The 25600-nt window shown below is 39.9% G+C and overlaps 1 protein-coding gene across 4 annotated transcripts in view; it reads left to right on the top strand.

Annotated features, from left to right (window-relative positions):
• Crb1 (crumbs cell polarity complex component 1) overlaps window positions 1–25600 on the top strand; it is a 175534-nt gene that overhangs the window by 130015 nt on the left and 19919 nt on the right. For 2 of the 4 annotated variants that reach the window (XM_031384157.1, XM_031384176.1), the window contains 3 exons: window positions 1994–2900; window positions 4863–4991; window positions 8159–8285. In XM_031384157.1, coding sequence (XP_031240017.1) covers window positions 1994–2900; window positions 4863–4991; window positions 8159–8285 — 1163 coding nt within the window. Of the gene's footprint in view, window positions 1–1993; window positions 2901–4862; window positions 4992–7795; window positions 7857–8158; window positions 8286–11374; window positions 11430–25600 lie in introns of those variants that run through there. The other 2 variants (XM_031384164.1, XM_031384169.1) reach the window with 2 other exon arrangements.

Raw genomic sequence — 25600 nt, 5'->3', positions numbered from 1 at the left:
CAAATGAGATCTTTAAATCTAGTCAAACACTGTATTTAAATTAAAACACCTGCATTATTCACTTATTTCTCCTGATGTGGTTTTTAATATTATTTCCCTTTCCAAAGCAAAAGGTAAAGTTATTTCCTAGACTATCCACATAGAAATGTTCAGTGACCTCTTACTACAGACCAGGTAACATTCTCAGCCAAGGGACTTGAGTGAACACTTCCACATAATGGATGTTTGGTCTCATCCAGCTCATGCACAGAGCAGAGTTAAGAAGCAAGTACAAGCCCAGTTTCAAATGGCAAGAGGAGTTATGAAATAAACCCATAATAGGAGGCTATAAGGAAGGCCTATTTTAACTCAGACAGTCAGGTGACATTTCATGAGAGAGCAACACTGAGGAGGTGTGCTGAGCGTGGGAAACACTAGAGAAATAATATTCCAGGTTGACGTTTCAGCGAGTATTAAAAGCCCGTTCAGGACAAGCCCCTTGTTTTATGACAAGTGTTTTATTTAGTGTGTGGATGAGGGAGAGATTGTTGTAAGTGGAAGCAGGCAATTAAATGGGGTCAGATCCCATAGACTTGAAAGGTGGCTTTTAAAAGTTACATCTTGTTAGGGTCATCTTCAGAAAGCATGGGAGTAGGGAAATTAGGAAGCAATCTTCTGTATAACCAATGATGGTGGCTGGAACAGAGACGGGCGATGAAGGCTCCCAGCCATGTTTTCAGGTCAATTGCTGCTGAAAGCTAAGAAAAAATGAGGACAGAAAATTGACCACTGGATTGAGGTCATTGTGACCTCGACAGAGGCAGTTTCAGTGAAGTGATAGGGACCAAATCAGAGAAAATGAGAGATGAGAAAAGTAAAGCAAGTTTACAATGTATTAAGTTTTTGTGGTAACAGGAACAGAGAAATAAGACAGCAGAAGAAGAGCAGGCAGGTACTATGGGCTCTTGTGGGCTCATGTTTTTTTTTTTTTTAAACTTTTTAGCAATCATGGCATATTTGTACAGCAGTGAGGAAAAATAACAAAAATGGAAGGGAAATGTTGGTATAGGGCAAAAAAAAAAAAATGGATGCGCATGAGAAAATGTCCAAAAATAGTGAAAATGAACAGAACCTAACACGAGACTTGACAGCCTGACCTCTGAAAGGAATAAGGATAGAGTGTCGGTTGTAATGTTGCTAAGAGGGCCGGCACAGACACTATCAATTAGGTTGACAGGTCTAGTAGAAGGTAGGGAGTGGTGTTTCTCTTTCTTCTCTTCTCTCAAGGTTGCATATAGATCATAAGCAGATATAGAGTTATATATTTTAGAAGATAGGTGTTATAATTATAAAATTATAGCAATTTTAATAGAGAAATGCAGTAAGAATATCAAAAGTTGTATATTCACTGCAATAGTGAATATCAAATGCTATTATTTTCTGTTTTTTCTGACCACATGAAGTTACTTGGTTATAGATGGCTAGTTGGTACCTTGGCATGTAATTGGAGTTTTTATGGCCCAAATCAATCCATCATTTGTGAATGTTTCTATTAACTGCATGGTGGGGAGCTCAATCAGAAGCCAGAGAGTATTGTTAACTAATTGGCATGTTACCAAAAACGAAGTTTGCGACTCCTATGCGTTTAGTTTATGTTTAACATGGATAATCAAGGCTTCCCTGATACAAACCAAAGGAAAATGATAACTGCCATTCTTGGAGATTTGAAATGAAAAGAAATGTGTGAGTTCTAGTCCCACGATAGGTCGGCGTGGCCTTCTAGTTTGGTGATAATTTTAATGGCCAAGCTACTCAGAAGATTCTGCAAATCTTCAGTTATTCTCTTATAAAACAAGGACAAAAGTAAAATCTGTATAAGACGAAAGTAAAGTCTGTATGAGACACAGCCTGATAGCAACTAGCACAGTACGTAACATGTCAAACAACCTAGGCAAACATCAAGGACATGAAGTAATGAATGCCATCGACAATCAGTTTCACCTTTCCACTTCAGGTATCGCAAATGCGGTTTTCAGCGGATTAAGCAGAGAAATACTGTTCAGAAGCAATGGGAATATAACCAGAGAACTCACCAATATCACCTTTGGTTTCAGAACACATGATACAAATGTGTTGATATTGCATGCGGAAAAAGAACCAGAGTTTCTTAATATTAGCATTCAAGATGCCAGATTACTCTTTCAATTACGAAGTGGCAACAGCTTTTATACACTGCATCTGATGAGTTCTCAATTGGTGAATGATGGCACATGGCACCAAGTGACTTTCTCCATGAGAGACCCACTGGCCCAAACCTCGCAGTGGCAAATGGAGGTGGATGACCAGACACCCTTTGTGATAAGTGCAGTGGCTACTGGAAGCCTGAACTTTTTGAAGGACAATACAGACATCTATGTGGGTGACCAAGCTGTTGACAATCCAAAAGGCCTGCAGGGATGTCTGAGCACAATAGAGATTGGAGGCATATATCTCTCTTACTTTGAAAATCTTCATGGTTTCACTAGTAAGCCCCAAGAAGAGCAATTTCTCAAAGTTTCTACAAATGTGGTACTTACTGGCTGTTTGCCATCAAATGCCTGCCACTCTAGCCCCTGTTTACATGGAGGAAACTGTCAAGAAAGCTACCGTTCTTATCGGTGTACCTGCCTCTCGGGATGGTCAGGGACACACTGTGAAATCAACACTGATGAGTGCTTTTCTAGCCCCTGTATCCATGGCAACTGCTCTGATGGAGTTGCAGCCTACCACTGCAGGTGTGAGCCTGGATACACCGGTGTGAACTGTGAGGCCGATGTAGACAATTGCAAGAGTCATCAGTGTGCAAATGGGGCCACCTGTGTCCCAGGAACTCATGGCTACTCTTGCCTCTGCTTTGGGAATTTTACTGGAAGATTTTGCAGGTGAGCACAAAGTCCATTTGGAGCTCGGTCTGTAGGGCTATGTTCTGAATTTTCATTGTCAGGGCGGGAAGCTTTCCCATTTAAATGTCTGTTTATGTGTGCTAAACAAGACTGGTTTTGAGCACTCCTGTCATGATTTGATCATGGAAAGATGAATGATATTGTAGAATATCCTACAACATTTGTTTGTATAGCTTACAGAGTTATAACACAGTGTAATAAAGAAAATTTAGGGCATGCAAAATGGCCTCTATATAATACTCAGCATGCCACTAAAAAGAATATCTGTTCAACTTACCCATTTTAAAGAATTTCACAATTTTTTTTCTAAAAATGTTCTTGTGACTGTCTCACTTTTATTCTATGAAAACAGAGATAAAAAAGAATCTTTTAATCATGTTACTGTCATTGTTCTTGCCTTACACTTATTAAGTAATTGAATCCTTACAAGGAGGTGAAAGGTTGTTAGTAATGAATACCAAACTCTAGGATGTGGGCAGGAATACCTGGAGTGGAGTAAATTGACGGCCTGTAAACATCACTTTAATTCAGAGGTAGAGCATCTTGGCAGACATTATGTGCAGCCATGCCTGTGAGAAGCTGTGTGCATCTTCCGCAGTATCTAATATTGTTCAGAGCTTCTATGGCAAGCACAGTGAGAAGTGCTTAAGTGTTCAGGTTATTTAATAGATATTATTTCTTACAAGTTAAAAGAATTATTTGTCAATGAGTAGTGCCACTAGTTAAAACCAAAATTTGGGATACAAATTAGGAGTTTTATACAGTGACCATAGATAAGAAAATATATATGCCCTAGTAATGAGTTCTCTGAAACTTTTTTCTGTCTGATTCATCAAAGTCAAGTTTTAAAGAAAGTTCTCAAAAGTCCCTTCTAATGAACTTTTCAGATGCTATTTATTAAGCCAAGGTGTGTATAAAGTTGGAGGTTTGCATTGCGAATGATTCTTTTCAGTTGATGTTCTTAACTCTTTTGAAATGTCCTTATGACATTTTGTTTTTGAAGTAGAGTTATTAGGCTCTTTTGAAAGGACATACCTTTATACCATCGTTCAGGTGGGCTTCTCTGTGTTAGCTTCAGGACATGGCAGGACAAATGTGAATTTGCTTTCCACTTCCAGAATATTCATTTTGTATCTGATCTCTCTCTCTCTCTCTCTCTCTCTATCTCTCTCTCTCTCTCACACACACACACACACACACACACACACACACACACACGAAGGTCTGGAGCAACAATTTTAAAATCTGCTTTAAGATCAGCCCTTTCAAGCCTAGGGATTTTTGTCTAGCAGTGTTTTCTTAGCTTTTAACAATCTGTTCTGTCTTTTATAAGGATTCTGCAGTGTGTCCAGCTTTGCGGCTGTACAAAGAGCCCCATGCTGAACTCACATGAAGTCACACTGAGTAGTATACACAAACCGCCTGAACAGCACTTGGCTTGCGCTGTGTAAAGCTATGAATTACGAGAGAGGGAGCAGGCAAGTCTTGGCAGGGCAACTGTAGTTCAGCTCTGAAAGCCACAGAGAAATCACACGAGGGCCTGAGTACCAGAGCGCTCTCCTTGTTTGCCTGCCCTTTATAGAGATGCAATTTTCCTATGGCCTCTGCTGATTTATTAGAAAAGCAGCTGCAGTCCAGCTAGAGTGAGCTCCTTCCCAGCCTTAAATTTACGGCTACCCCATGGCATAGATCTTATCTCATGCACAAAAGCTGTGGAGAACGGAAGATGGATGGCCACATTGGTTGCGGTGGGCTCCAGCAGGGGTTTTGCTGAAGATCATGGTGTTTGTACAATGCAGAAAAATTCAGCATTAATTGTCCCTCAGCCTCAGAGCTTAATTAGCCTAACTTTGACTACATATATGAACTTTTCAGAAAAAAAAATTTCTTGAACAGAATGAACAAGATAAACAGCTGTGGCCATTACTTTTATCTCTCTAGACACAGCAGATTACCCTCGACAGTCTGTGGGAATGAGAAGACAAACTTCACTTGCTACAATGGAGGCAGCTGCTCTGTGTTCCAGGAGGACTGGAAATGTATGTGCCGGCCAGGTTTCACTGGAGAGTGGTGAGTTACACTGGAACTTTATGGATAAAAGTTCTGAGCGAAAGAACAGAGGGATTGCCCAGAGTTCATTTTCTCCTCCAATTTTTCATCTCAGTTCCCACAGGAAAAATCTATGTTGAAATATAGGTCCAGACAGAATCAAGCAATAAAAAAGAAGAAAAATTACAGTGTAGGTCAAAGTATAAAATATTTTACCAGCCAAGACTTCAAATAAGAAAATAACGATTTTTAAAATATATAATGTCTTATTTATTCTTTCCTATAAGTACTTCTGGATTCATGGAGTCCTCTTCTCCCCACACTAACGCGAATATATGATTTTAATATGGTTGGTTTTGAAGTGAAATAAAACACACCTAAAAGTTACCTTATATCATTAGCTTCAACCCAAAGCATATATATTCCTTACTCAGGGAATCATTTCTTTCACAGAGACTTCCTTTAACTATTCACCTAGTCAGAGTTGGCCACTGGGATCAGATAATCTGTGGCAAGCTGTAGATACAATAAAGTTGTGTATGCATTTGACTAGCTGGGGTGTGGTCAAGGGGAAAAGAGAACATACTCCCAGCTTTGATTAGATCATCCAAGAGATCTCCATTCCCAAACAGGTAAAACCAGGACTCTCTGAAAACAGGCATTATGTAGGCAGATAAAATGTAACCATTTGTTTAGCATTAATCTATTCACTACCTACATCTCAGAGCTGTGTAAGCAAGGTTTTGCTGGTGTGTGTGTGTGTGTGTGTGTGTGTGTGTGTGTGTGTGTGTGTGTGTGTGAATGAAGGTGAATGAAGGTTAAGCAACAGATTGATGCTGAGTTAAATGTATGCAACAATGAAGGTTGGGCTGCCATCAAAGCTGGTGTTGCTCTACTGGGAAAGCTGCCATGAATTCATGAGTGTTTGCTCAGCACAATTAAAACAAAGTACAGAATGTGTTTCTCCACCTCTCAGAATAAGGTACAGGCAGTTGAGATACATATGTGTGCTGAAGGAATTAGATGAGTCGAGTCCGTGTACCAGTTAATCACACTATGACATGCCTCTGGTTTCATATCTAGATAACTCTTTACTGTCTTTAAATGCTCGTTGCCTCCTTACTTAATATTATCTCCCATTATTAGCACAATGAATAGTATTCATCCAATACCTTCAATTATTTTTCTTTGCAGTAAATATTTCCATTTCCTCTGATATATATCAGTTTTGAAAATCATACTTGCCATTTAAATTATTGAGTAAGGTAAGGGTAGGATTACTAATTTTCTTTTCTTCCCAGGGAAGATTTTTATCCAAATACACTTCACTGACGCAAAAGTATTTCAAACCGTGAATGTGTGTTTAATATATTCTGGTTTTGCAAACACATTAAGCATCATTAATTAATTCAGGAGAGCCTAATGGCTTTACTTTGACTTTAATTATCATCTTTTTCGTCTGTTTTTAAACTTGTTTTTTCTTTGGGGACCGGATCCCATTCATAGCCCTGGCCTGACTAGCACTTGCTACTTAGAGCAGGCTGGCCTCAAACATGCTGTCATTCTTCTGCCCGTCTTGTCTCCCTGCTGGGATTTGGGGAATGAGGTACCTCATTCAGTCCTATTATTTTCTAATAAGAGTTCCCCTGCTGTTTGCCATGCATATCCACTCTTTTGCTCAAAATAGAGATTGGTAAGGAAACAGGAGATTGGTAAGAAGGCAGGAGAAAGGGCTGGAAATGTTTAGGCAGTCTCCCAAGGCCTAGAGCAGCGAGATTTCCACACAGTGGACAATACTGAGAAGCCATTGCGCCTGCCTAAGCTTCCAGCTTCTTGCTGTCAGTCCAGCAAGTTCAGGTGATGGATGGTGTGAATGTTGGCCACCCAGGACACAGAATGCTTGGCAAGCTCCTGAGAGTTGTCAAGTTTGGCTGGGATCTAATCAGAGAAGCCTCTTTTCCAGCCCAGAAGCCAGGGCCATAAAAGGAAAACAGAGTGTCTCAGCTATGTTCGGTATCCCGTGGATAAAGAGCTGTTTTCCTTGGAATGAACCCCCATTTCCCATCACACCAGGGAGCTTACAGCTCCTCCACCTCAGCCTTTGCATTAGAGCCTGGTGAGAAACCTCTGCACACAGAGAAGTTCTACGCTGGGGGAAGTGGAGATTTAAAACAGTTTATATCATAAATGGCTCTGCAGAGAGTTTCCTAAAGTAGTCCAAATGCCTTCCCCACGGCCCCGCCCCTGAGGCCTTAGCAGAGTATCTGTCACAAGGTAGATAAAACTCTGAACTAATTCATGGAGGGCCCGAACAAGGAGTTGAGACTACCTAATAATATTCCAAAATCCTAGAACTGATGTGAAATCATGGACAGAAGGATGTGCTGTTTGATTAATTCAACCTCATTTGAATCATTTTGTACAAAGTTTCAACATCATACACATACATACACATGGGCACACACACACACACACACTTTTTCCACACAAATCTGCCATTTTTGTGTTTATATATCAATTTTAAAAAATCAAAAGAAAAAATGTTGGTTAAAAAAAAGAGGTGGGTAGTCCTCAAGTACCTTAGAATGGGTGTTGCTCTTTTCAGAAAAGTCATATAGGAAAACACTTACTAATACGTTTAGAGTTCCTTGTCACTACTAGATCACAGATTTATTAAACTGGTTTCTTAACTTACTCTTGTTTGTGTTTAAAAAAATTTTTTTGAATTTCAAAGGAAAGTACTTTAACATCTCCTAGACTTAACCAAGTCTATCCTGAGGCAGAGACTCTAGAACCTTCACAGCCTTGCTTTCTTTGTCCTGTAGATTCCAGGCTAGCGAAGTCACCCCACCAATGTCTAATAAAGCTGGCATATAGAAGGTGGCAAACTGACCCATGCTCCTAAGGGACAATCAGGACTTCTAAATATTTGCGGTAATTTCCTTACTCGAATTAATTCAATGTATGCACCCATAACTCTGCATTTGATTTGTGCACAGACAAATTTCCACAAAACTCAAAATGCATTTAAAGGGCTCTTAAGGAATCAATGGAATTATCCAGTGTGCTTAGTTGGGTAGACTTGGTGATAACTCTGTGCTGTGTTAGGAAGAGATAAACCATCGCTCAATCTAACAGACCACTTACTCACCTGACCTGGGGCATCTGCTTTTCTATTCATTTTCAAGGTGTGAAGAGGACATCAACGAGTGTGCTTCCAATCCTTGCATCAATGGAGGCCTGTGCAGAGACTTGGTCAACAGATTCCTGTGCATCTGTGATGTGGCCTTCGCTGGCGAGCGCTGTGAGCTGGATGTAAGCGGCCTTTCCTTTTATGTGTCCCTCTTACTGTGGCAAAACCTCTTTCAGCTCCTGTCCTACCTGATTCTGCGCATGAACGATGAGCCAGTTGTAGAGTGGGGTGCACAGGAAAATTATTAACATGCATGGGAGCATTCCCAATATAAAACATTGACTTGCAAGAAGCATCTTGTCTCAGTGTAGGAAAGACAAAGGGAAAATTACGGAATAGAATCCATCAACCTTCCTAATGCTGTAATCCTTTAGTATAGTTCTTCCTATTGTAGTGACCCCAACCATAACATTATTTTCATTGCTACTTTATAACTGTAATCCTTCTACCATTATGAATCAGTAAATATTTGGGTTTTCTGACAGTCTTAAGAGATGCCTGTGAAGAAGTCATTGAGTCAAGAAATGCTGATCTGGAGGCTGAAAATGCATCTAAGCATACCACAGCTTGGGTCTATAGAAGATATTTTCCTATTCTCCTTTTTTAGACACACCAGAAGAGGGCATCAGATCCCATTAAAGATGGTTGTGAGCCACTGTGTGGTTCCTCAGAATTAAACTCAGGACCTATGGAAGGGCAGTCTTTCCGGCCCCTAAGGATATTTTTAATACAGCCAGAAAGATCTCTTTACACAATGTACTGATCCCTAAGGCACTGTCATCCTCAACAATTCTACACTGAATGATTGTCATTACATTTAGAAAGACCTTTTCCCTCCACTCCACCTCTGCATGTTCCTATGTTCCTGTTGACAGTTTGCCTCCTTCACCATGATTCTAATCTGGTGTGTGCTCCTCCTCCTCCTCAGTTATCTGTAACACGAACATCTAAAAATATCTATGAACATTTCTATAGTCATGTGTGTCTTCCTTCAAAGCTATACAAATGAATGGTGGACAGTTCATTTCTACATGAAAAAGGGATGAGTTTATCCCCAGTAACATGAGAAAAAAGATGAGTGAGGGACAGTGCTCACAGAATCCTTCACCTGCACCATTTCTGATTCCATGGGCCATTCTTTCTACCAGCAAATAGCAGAGAGCCCTTTCCCTATTTGTTTCTCTTATGTTTCCCACCTTTTCTAATACAAGTGAACACTTTCTGTTAGTTACTCATTTGTAGGGGGTTGACTTTCCATCAAGTTTTCCGTGGTTCACTATTTATGCTAAGTATCTGTGTGGGGTGGGAGGAGTGGTATATCAATCCAACAAAAGTGTCATTAGTATTCATTGAGAAGGAAATACTTGGCATGAATTCACAGCACCACTGAAGTAGCAGTGGCCTTCTGAGAATGTGTCCATGTCTTCAAGAGCTGCCCTGGTTTGAAAGCATGTAGGTAACTTTTCCTTTGTATATTATCAATGCTCATGGAGTCATGATTGTTTTAAGAAAGAGCTTTTGCTGTGGTAATGACCAAGGGGAATCCAGATATGCCAGTCAGACAAAGGACAAGATGATGTACTTTCAAAGTCAAACCCTGCATGGATTTACTCCTCAGTACTTATAAATTTTATAGTAATTCTAGCAGCCTCTACTCAGTGGCAACCCTTTCACACTTGTAGTGCTGCTGAGCTCTGTCCTTCCTCTTCATCATCTTTCTCACATCCAAAGCATTGTGTCCACACCATTGTGTTTCAGATAACCTCTTCTAAAGTGAAATTGTTGTAGCCAGAAAGTAGGGAAAGCAGTCCCCCAAATATTTGCATTCCTAAGTATCTGCAGTAAGTAGATTATAGTCAGTGACAATATGTAGAGTTTCAAGTTCACTCCCTTCTACACATATCTTCAACTCTGTACTTACGGGCCATTCTGAATGTGACATACTCCCTACAGAATATATTTAAGGAGTATTTATCCACAGTACCATTCTCTGTACAGTTCTAATGTTTTTACTGTCACTGTAATTGTCAATTATTTTTCTGTTTTCCAACTGTCTTATTATCATTTAATAGCATCTTTCTCAATGCCCTCTTTCTATTCTCCTTATTGCTCCATAGTTCAAGTGTGTCTGTGTGACTAAGTATTCTCTTCATTTTCACAGAAAAATAAAATCTTTTCTTCTTTATGTTCTATTTGTCATTCTCTGGTGACATATGTCTTTGCTTACTTGGACTGAGGATTATACAGTGAGTGACACACAAGCAGGCTCACTCACACAGACACAGACACGCAGCAGCAGCACCACCACCACCAGAAACAAGTATGAGTACTCATATATTGAGTACTCATCTCTTGATTACTCCGTCCATGAACATGCCATTGCAAGTAAGCATGACACCAGGGCCAGGTTCCATGGACTTTCTTTGTTAGGCAGGTGATTCTGTAGTTGACCTTTGAGAACAGACTCCAACAACCTCACTTGTTTTAGTGTTGGCTTACATCATTTCTGACAAGGCTGGTCTTAGTTTGACCTAGTCATGAGGAAAGCCCATCACACCTAAGGGACAGAAATTCACACAATTCATATATATAATTCTTATGTATCAAATCTCTGTAATAGACTACATTTACTTGAATAAAACCTTATTCCCCTTTGCTGATGTTTCATGTTTAACATCTGTATCACACCAGATTGTGATTGGGGTTGACTGTCTTCCTCCTTTGTGAGGGAGTGGATTTAAACACACACACTCTCTCTCTCTGCTGAAGAAAAAAAAAAGTAGAGGAAACAGGGAAACTTGGAGAAGCGCCTTGTTTTGATTATAAAGAGAAAAGTAAATTCAGTTAACGTTCGTTCAGAAATCTGGGTCAGGATTGTGAGGAGCCATTTTAAGTACATCATTTTTTTTTCCAACTATACTTTTTCAATACTACATCAGTAAAAGTTCCTCCCATCCCAACTTTTTTAAAACTAAGTTTTTCTGGAAGAACACTAAAGTAGAAGTTATTTAGTTCAATGCTTCCAAATTAAAGCTCTTTCTGGAAGTAGGGTTATGTACTATTTGAGTTTAGTAATTTAGAGAAGAATTCTGTTTCAACTACTAATGTCCTTTCCACTATGTATTGCTTACTGCTTAGCATGACTTTTAGTACTTACTCAACAAATGATGTAATAAGGACTTACACTTCTTGGTAATTCCTGAACCAACAGCCATGAATTAAACATGATGCTTACCCACATAAAGCCAAAAGGAACAGGCAAGGACAGCAGATAAATCAAGATGGGCAATTCTTCAGTCAGTGTTGTGATAGAAATAGGTGTCCACTGTGTGGCCTGGGAAGCAAGGAGCATTTGTCCAAAATTAAAACTGGATGTAGAAGGTCAAGAAGGCAAGCATTACAAAGATTCTGCTGAGATTTGAAGGTAAGTAGAAACATGGTTGGAAGGGAGAGATGGGGAAGACAACAATCTTCCAGGCAGGAAGAACTGTGAAGTTTGCATGGTATGGCTGGAAAACAGAGGGGGAGCATGGGAAATCTACACTGTAGAAGTAAGCAGGAGAATGAGTAGAAGTTATGGAAAGACTGAGTTTCCATCCTAACAACACTGGGAGCCTTTAAATGCCTTGACATAAAAGTGACAATCATACTTTCAAAGATCACTTGAACTTCTATATAGAAATGGATTAAGGACAGATAAGACCACACTAATGAATATGTAACTAAGAGACTACTACAGTAACATGGACAAAGGAAAGGAGATTTTTGGATCACCAAATTTAGTACCAAATTTAGAGAAGAGTGTCCATGAGCAAAGTCTGAAGTTGTATGACCTAATGACTGTTTGAGCCATATTGTAGTTCTAGAGTGATGGTTAGTTCAATACAGTGAAAGCTATTAGAAAGATTAATCCACTGAACAAATGAATGACCATACAGATGTGGCAGACAACTATGATTTATATGTGTCATTGTTGTAGACTTGATATCAAAAATAAGATTTAATTAAGGGATTAATATATAAACTTGAGAGTCATATATAGATAATAATTGAATTTTATTGTTTTGTGGAAACCCATGTACAAGCCTTTGTCTGTTGCTCTACAATGGTACTACCTTAAAGTAAAAGCAGTACACACTTGTCACCAGGATCCTATGCTTAGGGTCTTGTAGCCCACGCAGTCCTCTCGCCGGGAAGAAGACACGCGGACACTAGGTTCCTTCTGCAGCAACTGTTTATTGTCTCCATCCATAGGGAAAAAGGGTCGAACCCAAAATCCGCACTGCTTATATACACCACAGTGCAGGGTATCTGCCCACAGCGTGGCGTGTCTGCTCATGATTGGCTGTTCGCTCATTACCCTACATAACGCCCCAGAATGGGCCGTGACATGGCGTCTTTTCACTCTACGCACATGCGCAAACAGTTGTTTACTCGACAGCGGAAGTAGGCGCCATCTTGTCATGGCGAATGCCTCTCAAGATTCACGGCTCCCCACAGGGTCTCATTCTCTGACCTTTGCTATATTCAATGGATTAGAAGCCTGAGAGCTCTCATCTACACACAGAGGGAATGGACCAAAGAATGCATGCAAAGTGTAGATCACTGGGTGTACCTCAAGTGCAAATCTGAGAAGCCCTCACTTAGGTGTACCTCAAAATTTAATCTGCCAAGCCCTTACAGTCTGCATATTTTTTTTTTTTTTTTGGTTTTTTTTTTGAGACAGGGTTTCTCTCTGTAGCCCCGGCTGTCCCGGTACTCACTCTGTAGACCAGGCTGGCCTCGAACTCGGAAATCCGCCTGCCTCTGCCTCCCAAGTGCTAGGATTAAAGGCGTGCACCACCACCGCCCGGCATGCATATTTTTATTTTTATTTTTTTAAATACTTTTTTATTAATCAACACATTCATTTACATCTCAAATGATATCCCCCGTCCTGGCTATCTCTCTACAACCTCCCCATTTGCTCTCTCCTCCCTCCCCTTTGCTACTATGAGGGTGCTCCCCCACCGACCCACCCTCTCCTGACACACTGTTCCAGCATCCCCTACACTGGGGCATCAAACCTCCACAAGACAGAGGGCTGCCCCTCCCATTGATGGCAGACAAGGCCCTCTTCTGCTACATAGGTATCTGGAGCCATGGATCCCTCCCTCTAAGTTCCTTGGTTGATGGTCTAGTCTCTGGGAACACTAGGTGGTCTGGACAGTCTACATTGTTCTTCCTATGGGGTTACAATCCCCTTTGGCTTCTCCAGTCCTTCTGCCAGCTCCCCCACCAGGGTCCCTGAGCTCAGCTTGATAGGTGGCTGCAAGCATCCTCATCAGCATTGGTCAGGTCTTTGTACACTGACGATCCATTTGTAAAGAACACACTGGTGGTTTCCTATATTTCAGTTTCCTTTGCAATTATTTTTTGAGTCTGGCTCTTTATTTTTTATTAGACACTTTATTAACATTTCAAATGATATCTCCTTTTCCAGTTTCCCCTCTGTAAAACAAAAACAAAAACAAAAACAAACCAAAAAAACAAAAAATAATCCTGTTTCCTCCCCCTCCCCCTGCTCACCAACCCACCCTCTCCTGCTTCCTGGCACTGGCATTCCCCTACACTGGGCATAGAACCTTCACAGGGCCAAGGGCCTCTCCTCCCATTGATGACCAGATAAGCCATCCTCTGCAACATATGCAGCTGGAGCCATGAGTCCCACCATGTGTACTCTTTGGTTGGTGGTTTAGTCCCTGGGAGTTCTGAGGGTAATAGTTAGTTCATATTGTTGTTCGTTCTAAGGGGCTGCAAACCCCTCAGTTCCTTGGGTCCTTTCTCTAGCTCCTTCATTTGGGACCCTGTACTCAGTCCAATGGATGGCTGTGAGCCTCTACTTCTGTTCTTCTTCTGTCAATGTTTTAATGTTTTCACTTTGTTACTACCTTTTATTTTACTTTAAGATGACTACGAACTTGCAGGTTAGTCCATTACAGGCTGTTCTAACATTATAAGCTCTTCAAATGTTCATCTGCTTGTTTTTATTTCTGTTGAAATTTACACATGATAGAATTCGTCTTCTGCTGGCTTGTAACTGTGATTGGTGGACACTGCTGGCTTGTAACTGTGATTGGTGGACACTGCTGGCTTGTAACTGTGATTGGTGGACACTGCTGGCTTGTAACTGATTGGTGGACACTGCTGGCTTGTAACTGTGATTGGTGGACACAGCTCATGAGGGTTCCTTTCACCCCTACCCCAGAGTGAGGCTTTGCACAGCAAGTCATACACAGGTCTTAAACTGGACCTTTTTGCTGAGAACTTGAGTTTCATATCTCTAAGCCTACTTTCATATCTTCCATTTAGAAAGTATGACCGCATCGGGGTTGTGAATTTGGCTTCCACAACCGATTTTGGTGGGAACTCTTCATAAATCATTACCCAGCTGCCTCTTGAGCCTTAGTTCTTTGCCACCGTCTCATAATACTACGTCACAGCTAGGCAGAGGTCTTCGTCTTCAGCTTTCTGGCATGTGAACAGTTCTCTCTTTACACTCCTTGTCCCTCCTTTTTTTTTTTTCTCTGACAAATTCCTACCCTTCCTGAAACCTGGCGTCTAATTAAACTTCTCTAGAACCTGCCCCAGCAAAAAGTTCTTGTATTCTTCACATCTTTGTCACTTCACTTTGGGCTTCTTTTTAGTTGTCATAATGTGATCATCTAGGCTGATCACACACACACACACACACACACACACACACACACACACACACAAACAACACTCAACAATAGACTTCTCTAGGTCAAGGACCATCTAACACATCTGCCACATGATAAGAGAATTATCACCTTACATTAACCATGGATCTTGAGAAGTAATATTACTTTCTTCTCTTGATAGTTTGATTTTTAATGTGGATAAATGCTTTTTCTAAAATGAACCTTGCCATGATATTGTAGCAAGTGAGATCACATGAAAGCTTTGATAATGCAAGTAAAGGAGCCTTGTTTAAAGGCTTAATAATTGGACAAGGGCAGTAATTTTGTCAGTTTGTGCTCACATATCCTTTAGTTATATATTACAATAGCGGCTGCAAAGCTTGGCTAATCCCTGCACCTGTGTCATGTTGAACTTGTCTCCTCAGTTAAATGTCCTACATGTGGCAATGGTAGTTCTGGGTTTTGGGGGGTTTTGATTTGTTTTTGATGTTTTGTGTGTGTGTGTGTGTTTTGTTTTTTTGGGGGGGTTGGGTTTTTTGTTTGTTTGTTTTGTTTTATTTTGTTTTTTGCCTTGTAATTTGAATAATCTAACTTTGAGTTTTCTAACTCATGTTGGGCCACCCACTCATCTCCAAATTCGTAACCCAGAAGGGCTCCTGTCTAAAGAAAGTAGAGGAACAACAACAAAAAAGACTAAGAATTGTTTTTATACTCCTCCGGTGACAACGTTTTGATTTAGGAAGCAGTCAACTAGCGAAATCCATGTCCACGTACTGGTGTACTGCTGTGTTTGGGATGCACAGTGCAGATCTCTGCTCATCTCTCCCTGTAGCAGGGCAGCTTACCGTCTGCATACATGCATACTTTTTCTGGTCTCTCTGGAAATGTGAGAGGAAGCAACTTTTTCCAGAATTAGACTGTATCTCCACGCCTCTCTTCTTTCCAGCATTTTCTGATTCCATTTTCAGTTTCGGTCATAAACCTCTTTAATCTTATTCTCTAAGTCTTTAAGGCTGAAAAATTCACTTCAGTTCTAGTGAACCGAGGACTATATTGAGAAAACAAGCTGAACAAAATGAAAATCACCAGTGTCCTCTGCCCCCGAGTCCATACATACTCTGTTAACAGTGCTCTGTGGCCTGCTCTTTGTCATTCTGCCCACAACTTAAATAGTGAGTGCTCAAAGGTTGGTATAACAGAAATGATTTTTATCATCACCTGAAGGGGGAACTGAAATTTTAAGTAGGTCATATTAATTCCCCTCCTGTCTATGCTGTCAGCTCTCCTCTGAGGTCCAGGTTTTCCTTTTGGGCATCACATTCAAAGGAAAGCATCGGGGATGTCTAGGACTGACCAAAGGGCATCTTAGAAATAACAGGAGGAAAGCACAGGCTGAAAGAAGCACAAACATCACTTTCAGCATCTAGTTGGTACCATCTGAGTCTAAACAGTAGGCTTGCAGTACATCCAAACAGAGAGAAGAAAGAAGGTACAGGGACCTCACTCATAGGAAGACTTGGAGTCGGCATTACCAAAAATGAATGAACATTAGAATTCTTCAGCAATGTTCTGAATTGATTTGCAGCAAAGTGAGCTCCCACCCTAGAAACTGTCAAATAGAAACTGAGTAATGAGGCCAGGGGTCTCGTTGAGAATACTTGTGCACTGACTGGGAGAGCTGCATAGACGTGGCAGACTCATAAGCACCAACCACAAGCCAATCCAGCACAATTAGTGCGTTTGCATCTTAAAAATCTGTTAAGGTTGCATTGTGTGTTATCTATGACAGCAGAGTGATGTAGTTGGATGAGAACAGAAATTTTTACTCAACTAAAATTTGAGGGAAAGTATAGCTTGTCAGGCTAAATAGCTGACCCAAATCCCCTGACCCTTAGGGAAAAGGGAAGGTTGGGAAAAATACCTCTGTGAATTTCAGATCATTAACACATTGGATCAGGTTATAGTGAAGAAATGTTTCAGAATGAGGAATCTCCTTTAGAATGTATTTTTAGGTACACTGATTTATTATGCTGGTTTCTTTGAAATCGAAACCCACCAACTTTGTCCATTAAACACCCCAAAGGCATCTTTATTCAGAGAAAAAACTGACTGAGCTGTGATGCTTCATATGCACAGAATTGGTTTTCTGAGCAAGGCTTGAGGTCTGCACTATTCCACAATCAATCATTTTCAGGCAGGATCTACGGTAGAACCAGGGCCTGGGGCCAGGAAAGTATAGAGCCATTGGGAAAGTTGATTTGAATGTTCTTTCTTTCTTAAATCAGTAGGTAAAATAATGCTGTTAGAAAGATATTCCATTGTAAAGTGTAGGAGAGTTCTTGTTGGAAGATTAAGTTAATGCTCATTCAACTCATCATTGAAATACGTATCTCTAAAATATTGACATTATAAATATAGTATATGAGCATTTCATATGGCTCAGTCTACTGCATATGTTTCTGATATCTGCTAGTATGCTGTTTCTCCTGAGTTTTGAGTTATTAATAGGAAATATTGTATTAAGGAGTTTTAAAGGATTTTTAGCAACTATCAAATCCAACTCATTTTTATATAAAAGAAGCAGCTAAGTAAGGAGATGGAGAGGCTGGACTAAGTCATTGAATATCCAATAGTAAGGCTGAGAAGTTGGCACAGTGGTTAAAAACAGTTCCTGCTCTTTCAGGGAACAAGAACTCTGTCCCATGACCTACACCTGGTGGTTTATAACTACAGCTCCAGGACAGCAGGTGGTTTTTTTCTGGTCTCTACCAGCACCTCAACACATGTGAGAATATGTACACATGCACACACACACACACACACACACACACACACACACACACACAAACAAACAAATCTTTATAATATTGGGTCTCCCAACCCACTATTCAATATTCTTTCCTTCCCTATACTGACACATTTCTTCCAGGTAGGTTGAAATAGGGTTCTCCCTGTAGCCTAGAATACTGCACTGTCTCTACATACTGGACTAATCTTAAAGAATAGAAATGCATAAAACCCAATCAACATTAAATCTATGTTCATGAAAATATAGTCAGTCTAAAGATATGGAAACATCCTGAAGGTTGATATAATGAAGATTGCTGACTATTATTATTTAATATTTTGGAGGGTATTTTTTTTTTACATTTTATCTATGTACATAAAACTGAGCAGTGTACATTTAATCCAATTAAATGAACCTAAGGCCCCACTTGCTAAGCAAGTACTAGACCTCTAAGATGTACCCCATAGTCCTTTTTTAGTTTTTATTTATTTTAAAAGAGGGTCTCACTAAGTTTCTCAGATTGGCCTTTAATTCACTATGTAGCTCTGACAGACCTTGAACTTACAATCCTCCTGCCATTCAATTTGTGATACTCTTGGCCTGCAAGTGTCTGAGACCCCAGACCTAAACCACTAGGCTGGCTTTGCCATACAACCCTATAGATTGATTTCTAGGTAAGTGACTCCTATAAACTTGTTCATTTACCATTAATTTATATTAAATAACTGAAGCATAAAAAAGGAAAGTGTAGTTAGTCACAGACTTTATAATTTGGAAATTAGAAAGGCATAGATGGGGTTTGAATATGGAAAATTTTGAAGTATTCCACTTTCTTCCACTAAAACATGCTGCAAAAATGTAGAAATGGGAGAGATCCTGCTGAAATGTGAAATAGTCAACATATACACATACCACAGACTGTTTTCAGTTTAAGAAAAATTGAATTTGTAACTCCCCAAATTTTTTCCCTCTTACAATAATCTCGAGAGTGGTTTTTATCCTCATTTTACAATGAACCAATATAAGGGGAATGTTACCTTTTTCACGTTTGTACAATTAGGGAACATTATGCCTGTGCAGTAATCAAACTTTTCATTTCCAAATTTCATGTTTAAGAAAGAATTGTGATCTCTGAGCCAAGACCCAGGAAACAGACCAGAGTGGAATGAATACAGATTTCCCTGACACTGAACCAGATATGGTGGCAATGCTCAACCCTTTTCAGTTCAGCCCCAAAGCTTTGTCCCTGTGGTATCTGTTGCCAGATTTCCAGGAGTCAGAATTAAATATATATGTATATATATGGAAGACAGTGCCAAGGAAAACAAAGTGGAAGAGACGTGAGGAGAGAACAGAGGCATCTAATGGCGAAGTCCGTCTTTATCCTAGCTGCACAAAGGACAAGGCATACTTAGAAATTAATGGACCGGTTAATCAGGAAACTTTGGAAGCCTCAGAATTTGAGGATGTGGGCCTCACGGGGCCCAAGAAGCACAGCAAGTGGTAGGAAAATCTCTTTCACATAGTAAAAATAAGCTTATAGAAGACATTAACCGACGAGAATGAGGCAGAAAATAAAAATAAACGCAGCAAGGACATGGAACCCTTTATGAGTGACAGAATCATAAATAGTTTCTGAGAGGGTAGAGTTGTACTTAATTGCTAAGGCTGATGTCAAGGGCAATGCTGATTGGCCCACATCCTCTGGCTCCCCCTGCAAACAGAGCCCTGGCCAGTGGCACCTCGATCTTAGGCTGTATGGCAATGTCTTGCGCTCTAAATTTGGCCTGCAGAAAGAAACACCCAGAATGACATTCTCTTCAAATTATAATTTAAAAGAGGCACTGTCACTTATCCCAGAGTTTTCACTAATTAGTATTCCAGGAGCAAGTAAATATAGCACTATATATTTGTCCACAGAGGATAAACGGCCAGCAGGTATATCACAAGATGTTTAGCATCACTAACCATAAAAGGAGTATAAATCAATACCACAGTGGGATATCACCATATACATGGTAAGTTGGTTATTACTAACCAAACCAAGGATAACATGTGCTAGTTAGAATAGAAAGAAACTGGAATCCTTGAACTTGTACTTCTGAATGTAAAATGGTACAGCCACCACAAAACATTAAAAAATAATTATCATTATTTATTAATTAAATTATTAAAGGAACGGTTTCCTATATTTCTGCCTTTATCCCCACCAATACTTTTTCCTCACAACTTCAGGCAATTGTGTTTCAAACCCAGTAAATCCATTGAGTGCAACCTGTCTGTGCATGTTGAATGTCAGCCTATCAGGGTATGGCTAGCCAGTCTCTCAAGGCCTGCATCTTTTAAGAAGACTAACTCGTCTTTCCGAAGAGGCCACCACTTGCCAGGAGCTCCCCGGGTAGTGATGGGACATCCTAAGTCCCTCTTCTGTTCAAACTGGTATTGTGGGTGGCTTGATCTTGGGCAGGTCTTGTGTATACAGCCTCAATCACTATGAGCTCATTGTGGCAGCATTGTCACAGCTGCCAAATTCTATTTTGCTGCAGATGTCCACTCCCTCTGGCTTTTACAGTCTTTCTGTCTGTTCTTCCTCAATCATCCTTGAGCCTTATGGGAAGATGGCATAACATAAATGTCCCATTTAGAGCTAGATACTCCACAATCTTTCATTCTCTGTATGTTGACAGATGTGGAAATCTGAATTAGTTAACATCTACTGCAAAAATAAGCTTTGATGGAGATTAAGGGATGAACTAATAGATGGTTATACATATAATAATTTTGGATAGAGTTTATTGCTATTCCCATTTAGGAGAATGAACGTATTATGCTCTCTCCCAGTGCCTTTGACCTAGACAGGTAGAGGTTTGGCGTCCACTTAACAATACCAGACATGAGTTTACATGTGAAGGTCAAAAGACAACTTACACGAGACTGTTCTTTCTATTCATCATGTGTATTCCAGGGGTTGAACGCAGGTTGTCAGAATAGGTAGCAAGTGCCTGCTCACCATCTTTCCAACCCTACTCCCCTTATTTGTTGCTTTATGAGAAATGTTGGCATTGGTATTATCACTCAAAAATAGAGTTGTGATCAATCAACCTGGGACCTTACTAGTATGCAATGGATTAAAGCCATGGTTTTATATAATGGACTCAAAATAGCTTTTGCTTATCTTTTTTTTTAATGTATATTTTTATTAGATATTTTCTTTATTTACATGTCATACAATATCTCCTTTCCCAAGTTTCCCCTCTGAAAAATAAAATAAAATAAACAAAAACAAAAACAAATTCCTGTTCCCTCCTTCCTCCCCCTCCTCACCACCTCACCCTCTCCTGCTTACTGGCCCTGGCATTCCCCTACACTGGGGCATAGAACCTTCACAGGACCAAGGGCCTCTCCTCCCATTGATGAATTACTAGGCCATTCTCTGCTATACATATACTGCTGGAGCCATGAGTCCCAACATGTGTACTCTTTGGTTGGTGGATTAGTCCCTGGGAGCTCTGAGGGTACTAGTTAGTTCATATTGCTGTTTGTCCTAAGTGGCTGCAAACCCTTCAGCTCCTTGGGTCCTTTCTCTAGCTCCTTCATTGGGGACTCTGTGCTCAGTCCAATGAATGGCTGTGAGCCTCTACTTCTGTATTAGTTGGGTACTGTCAGAGCCTCTCAGGAGACAGCTATATCAGGCTCCTGTCATCCAGCACTTGCTGGCATCCACAATACTGTCGGGATTTGATGATTGAATATAGGGAGGATTCCCAGGTGGAGCAGTCTCTGGAGTTTCAAAAAGGAGCAATAATTTTTTTCTTTGTCAGTTTTATGCATGCATATAGTAAATTTTAGTCTTTTTCATACCTCTTCCTCTCTCTTACACTGCTTTTCTCTCCTACAGAAATGCTTCTACTTCCCAAAAGGTGCCTCCTGATCTCATGTGTTGTTTGTGTGGTGGCCCACCGAGTGGGTTACTTGTATGAGCATGGGTGAGAGATTATTTACTAGAGTGTGGACAACTGATCAGTTGGCTCTACCACTAAAGAAAAGTATACCCCATTCCTCCCAGCAGGCAATAACTTCCACTAGACCCTCAAGGAGCACTGGGACCTCCTATGCTCCTTTTCCATCCATGACGATATGTTGAAGGGCTCAGTCTGTGCAAGCCTTGTTTGTAACATGTAACTACACCATGAGTACAATGGTTTTGTCATATTTAACAGATGCCTATTTGATGCATACCTCCCCATTCTCTGGTTCATAATTCTTTCCACTCTTCTATGATGTTCCCTGTGTCTTAAAGGGAGAGACATAAATGTCCCCTTTGCGCATTCCTCCATCACTTATACTTTTACACTTTGAAAAGTAGTGATCTCTGCATTAACCACCGATTGCTAAGAGAAGGAGCTGCCATAGTGAAGACTGAGTGCGGCACTAATCTATGAACATAAATATGAGTATTCACTAGGTACTTTAAGATAAGCATATCGAAAAACAATAAGAGTGGATTATCTTGGGACCTATGATCCCATTAACCACAGATTCTCCACAAAAGTTATAGTACCAAGCATGAAATCCTTCCTTTGGAGCAGGTCTCAAATGGAATCAGAAAGGAGCTGACTGTTCCCATAGCAGGCATGATACTACTATACCTAAGGCATACTTTTCCCGGCTAGAGTTTGGCCTTATGCAATTCTAAGCCCTCATAGCTCTTAGGGATTACAGTCGGATATGACCATTGATAACTTTTTTCCCCTGCAACCTGCATGGCACTCTCTGGTGCCATGAACATTAGCCTGCTGTGAAGAAAGATTTTCCATCACAGTACCAACTGATTTATCTATGTCTTATCACCAAAGTAGAACCTTCAGCATTAGGGTCTTCCCATCAAGTTCTGGTGGGCAACCAAGAACAACTGTTTGAATCTGATAGAACCTTGGAGGTCACCTGGGAGCCGTTAATGTTATGTCATGTGAACTTTTAAAAATGATTTATGTTGATTTAAGGAAATGAAGCCAAAGAGATTAAATCCTGCTTTATCATTTTTGTAAGGACCAATTGGATAGAAAACTAGATATGTGATAGGAATTTAGCATTTATAATTATAAATACCAAAGGAATTGGTTTCTGGGGATGGAGAAAAGGCTCAATATTAAGATCTTTCCTCCTTTGCTCCTTCAGAGATCCTAAGTTCATTTTACAAAACTTAATGTTACCCATGTTCCAAGGTAACTGACACTCTGCACTGGCTCCCACTGGCATCTACACTCAAATGTGTGCATGCACATTTACACGTGCACACAGACACACTGGCATCTACACTCAAATGTGGGCATGCACATTCACACGTGCACACAGACACACTGGCATCTACACTCAAATGTGGGCATGCACATTCACACGTGCACACAGACACACTGGCATCTACACTCAAATGTGTGCATGCACATTCACACGTGCACTCAGACACACACACACACACACACACACTCACACACACACACATTCTAAAATAAAATAATTTTTCAAATACAACTTATTTAACATTGGTGATTGTTTTATTGTAATCACTTAAAACCTTTATGCTCATAGTAATTATTGATAAAATAGAATAAATGTTTATATATATGATCTGCTTAATCTTCATAAACTTTGAAAGAAATCTTTATTTAAAAGGTCAATCATTCTATGTCAATTATCTTTTCCACTCAATTGTTAAGTACAGATTAGTTTCATCTGAATTACTTTAATCTATTTAAAATTAATTACAAGTTATATGTATGCCTTATAGTTATGACACCAGAGACCAATACAGAAGAATCACAAGCTTAAGATCATATTGAACTACAGACAGTTCAGGGTCAGTTCAGGCTTTAGAGCAAGACCATCTAAATAAGTAAGCAAAAATCGAATAAAAATAGTAAGAGAAAAAGAGACTAAAGGAAAAATAAAAAACCATTAAAAGGCCAAATTTATGCACAGAAGGAGGAATATATAGACGTATAACATCTAAAAACACAGAAGAGACTTTTATACTAAATTCTGTCCTTATTTTCATAAGAGCAAATTTAGTTCTTCTTCCAGAAATTGCATTCAATGTGTTTGAGAAGTGTATTCATGAGAGTTCCACTGTCTAGTTTCAGAGCCATGATTACAGCTACCTCCATGTATGTCTAATATTTCCTTTATCATTCTATTTGACAAAATTATAAGGGAAAATTAGTTTGTATATGTCTTTTTCAATTTGACAAAGCTCATATTGTTACCTGATAAATGAATAAGATCAATTCTAGTTGATACTTAACACTAGGGGAAATGTACTTTGGAACTAGGCTGGTGAGATGGCTCAGTGACTAAATTGCTTGGTATGCAAGCTAGAGATCAGGGGTTTGTAATTCCACTACTCTCATAAATGCCTGATTGGCTTGGCCACTGCCTGTAACTCTGGCCTCAGAAGAATAGGGAGTCTATGTAACAAACTAGCAAGACTAGCCATATACATTTAACAAGCTCTGGGTTTGGCTGAAAGGTGTTGCCTCAAAGAACAAAGCCATAAGCAACTGAGGAAGATTCCAGCATCAACTTTTGGTCTGCACACTCACACACACCCATGTGCCCACATACATAAACAGGTATACACACAATTATGCTCACATCACACACATTCACTTGAAGAGAAGTAAAAGAACAAACAAACCAAAAACACCAATATGTTCCTTTGAATTTTCAACAGCCAACCTCAGATTGGGAACATAGTAAAAACTAATGCATAGTTAGCTAGTTGATAAAAAATAAGTGCTTTTGTAGTTCAAACGTCAGTTTCTAGCCTTAACATCCCTTTTCTGGTGTTGAGATCCTTCAGTGTTATTAAATTAAGGTGGCAGTAATAATATGTAATCCATGCAGAACAGTGATCCACTTTCCTTTCCAGAAGAAGGCAAGGCTTGATGAGGAGTCCACTGTACTATCACAGTGCCTTGGGGATCAATGAAGCAACGCTGCCTATTAGAGTCTCATTGAGACCAAAGATTTAAGTTCTCAGAAATTATATTGTTCATCTGTAATTTAAATTTCTTATAGATGCCCCCCAGAACCAATCTCAGAGGAAGTTTAGATCTACAAGGCATAGCTTGTGACATAATTACACATACCCAAGTTCCTTTCAGACATTTGACTCAATTTTCTCTCCATTTATAAGAGCATTTAGTTATATTGATGGATGGGGTTGCTCAAAATCTCGGGTATTTGGAAAAAGAAAGGTAATTTCTCTTCATAGTAATATACATATATACATATATATAACTATATGTATATAGTTATATCATTAATATACATATGTAGCCCTTTAATCCACCTGCTATAAACCACTAAGAGCCAAGTAGGCACCTTTGAGGGCACATGGTGCCCATTGCTGTTCATAAAATCTTTGTTTCATTCTTCTCTATTCTTCTCTGCCTAGTGAGGCGTATTTGTCTTCAAAACCTTCCAATAAAGAATTCTTTGCTCAGTTCCTGCTATCCCCGTTTGTAGTGTCTGTTCCTCCAGCAACTTAACCACTCTGCTGTCATGCATTTTATGGCCAGAGAGGCCTCCAATTCAAAGAGTGTTTACTCTGAACCATTATGTAATTTATTTTATTATCGACAAAAGTCTTAGGAATTAGCCATCCCCTTTCACTGATGGGAGCCCAAGGACACAACCAAATGCTTTCCTTATCCTTGAAAATTTAGATCAGTCAATCATGCTCGCAAAGCAGCATATCAGAGCTTGTTTCAGGAATGAATAGAAGGGTAACAGGAATGTGGAATCTTGGAAGAAGAACATGTAACCTTGCTAGGGTAGGGGAGCAGAAAAACCTCACATGGAGGATATTTAATCCAGGACTGCAATAACGAAGGAGGCATTTTCTTTACTAAATAAAAGCACATTTTCCCTTGATATGCATTTT

The sequence above is a fragment of the Mastomys coucha genome, unplaced genomic scaffold (genome assembly GCF_008632895.1).
Source record: "Mastomys coucha isolate ucsf_1 unplaced genomic scaffold, UCSF_Mcou_1 pScaffold1, whole genome shotgun sequence".
Lineage (NCBI taxonomy): Eukaryota > Metazoa > Chordata > Mammalia > Rodentia > Muridae > Mastomys > Mastomys coucha.
Note: the sequence above shows the minus strand (reverse complement) of the source record. Positions and strands in the feature narration are given on the sequence as shown.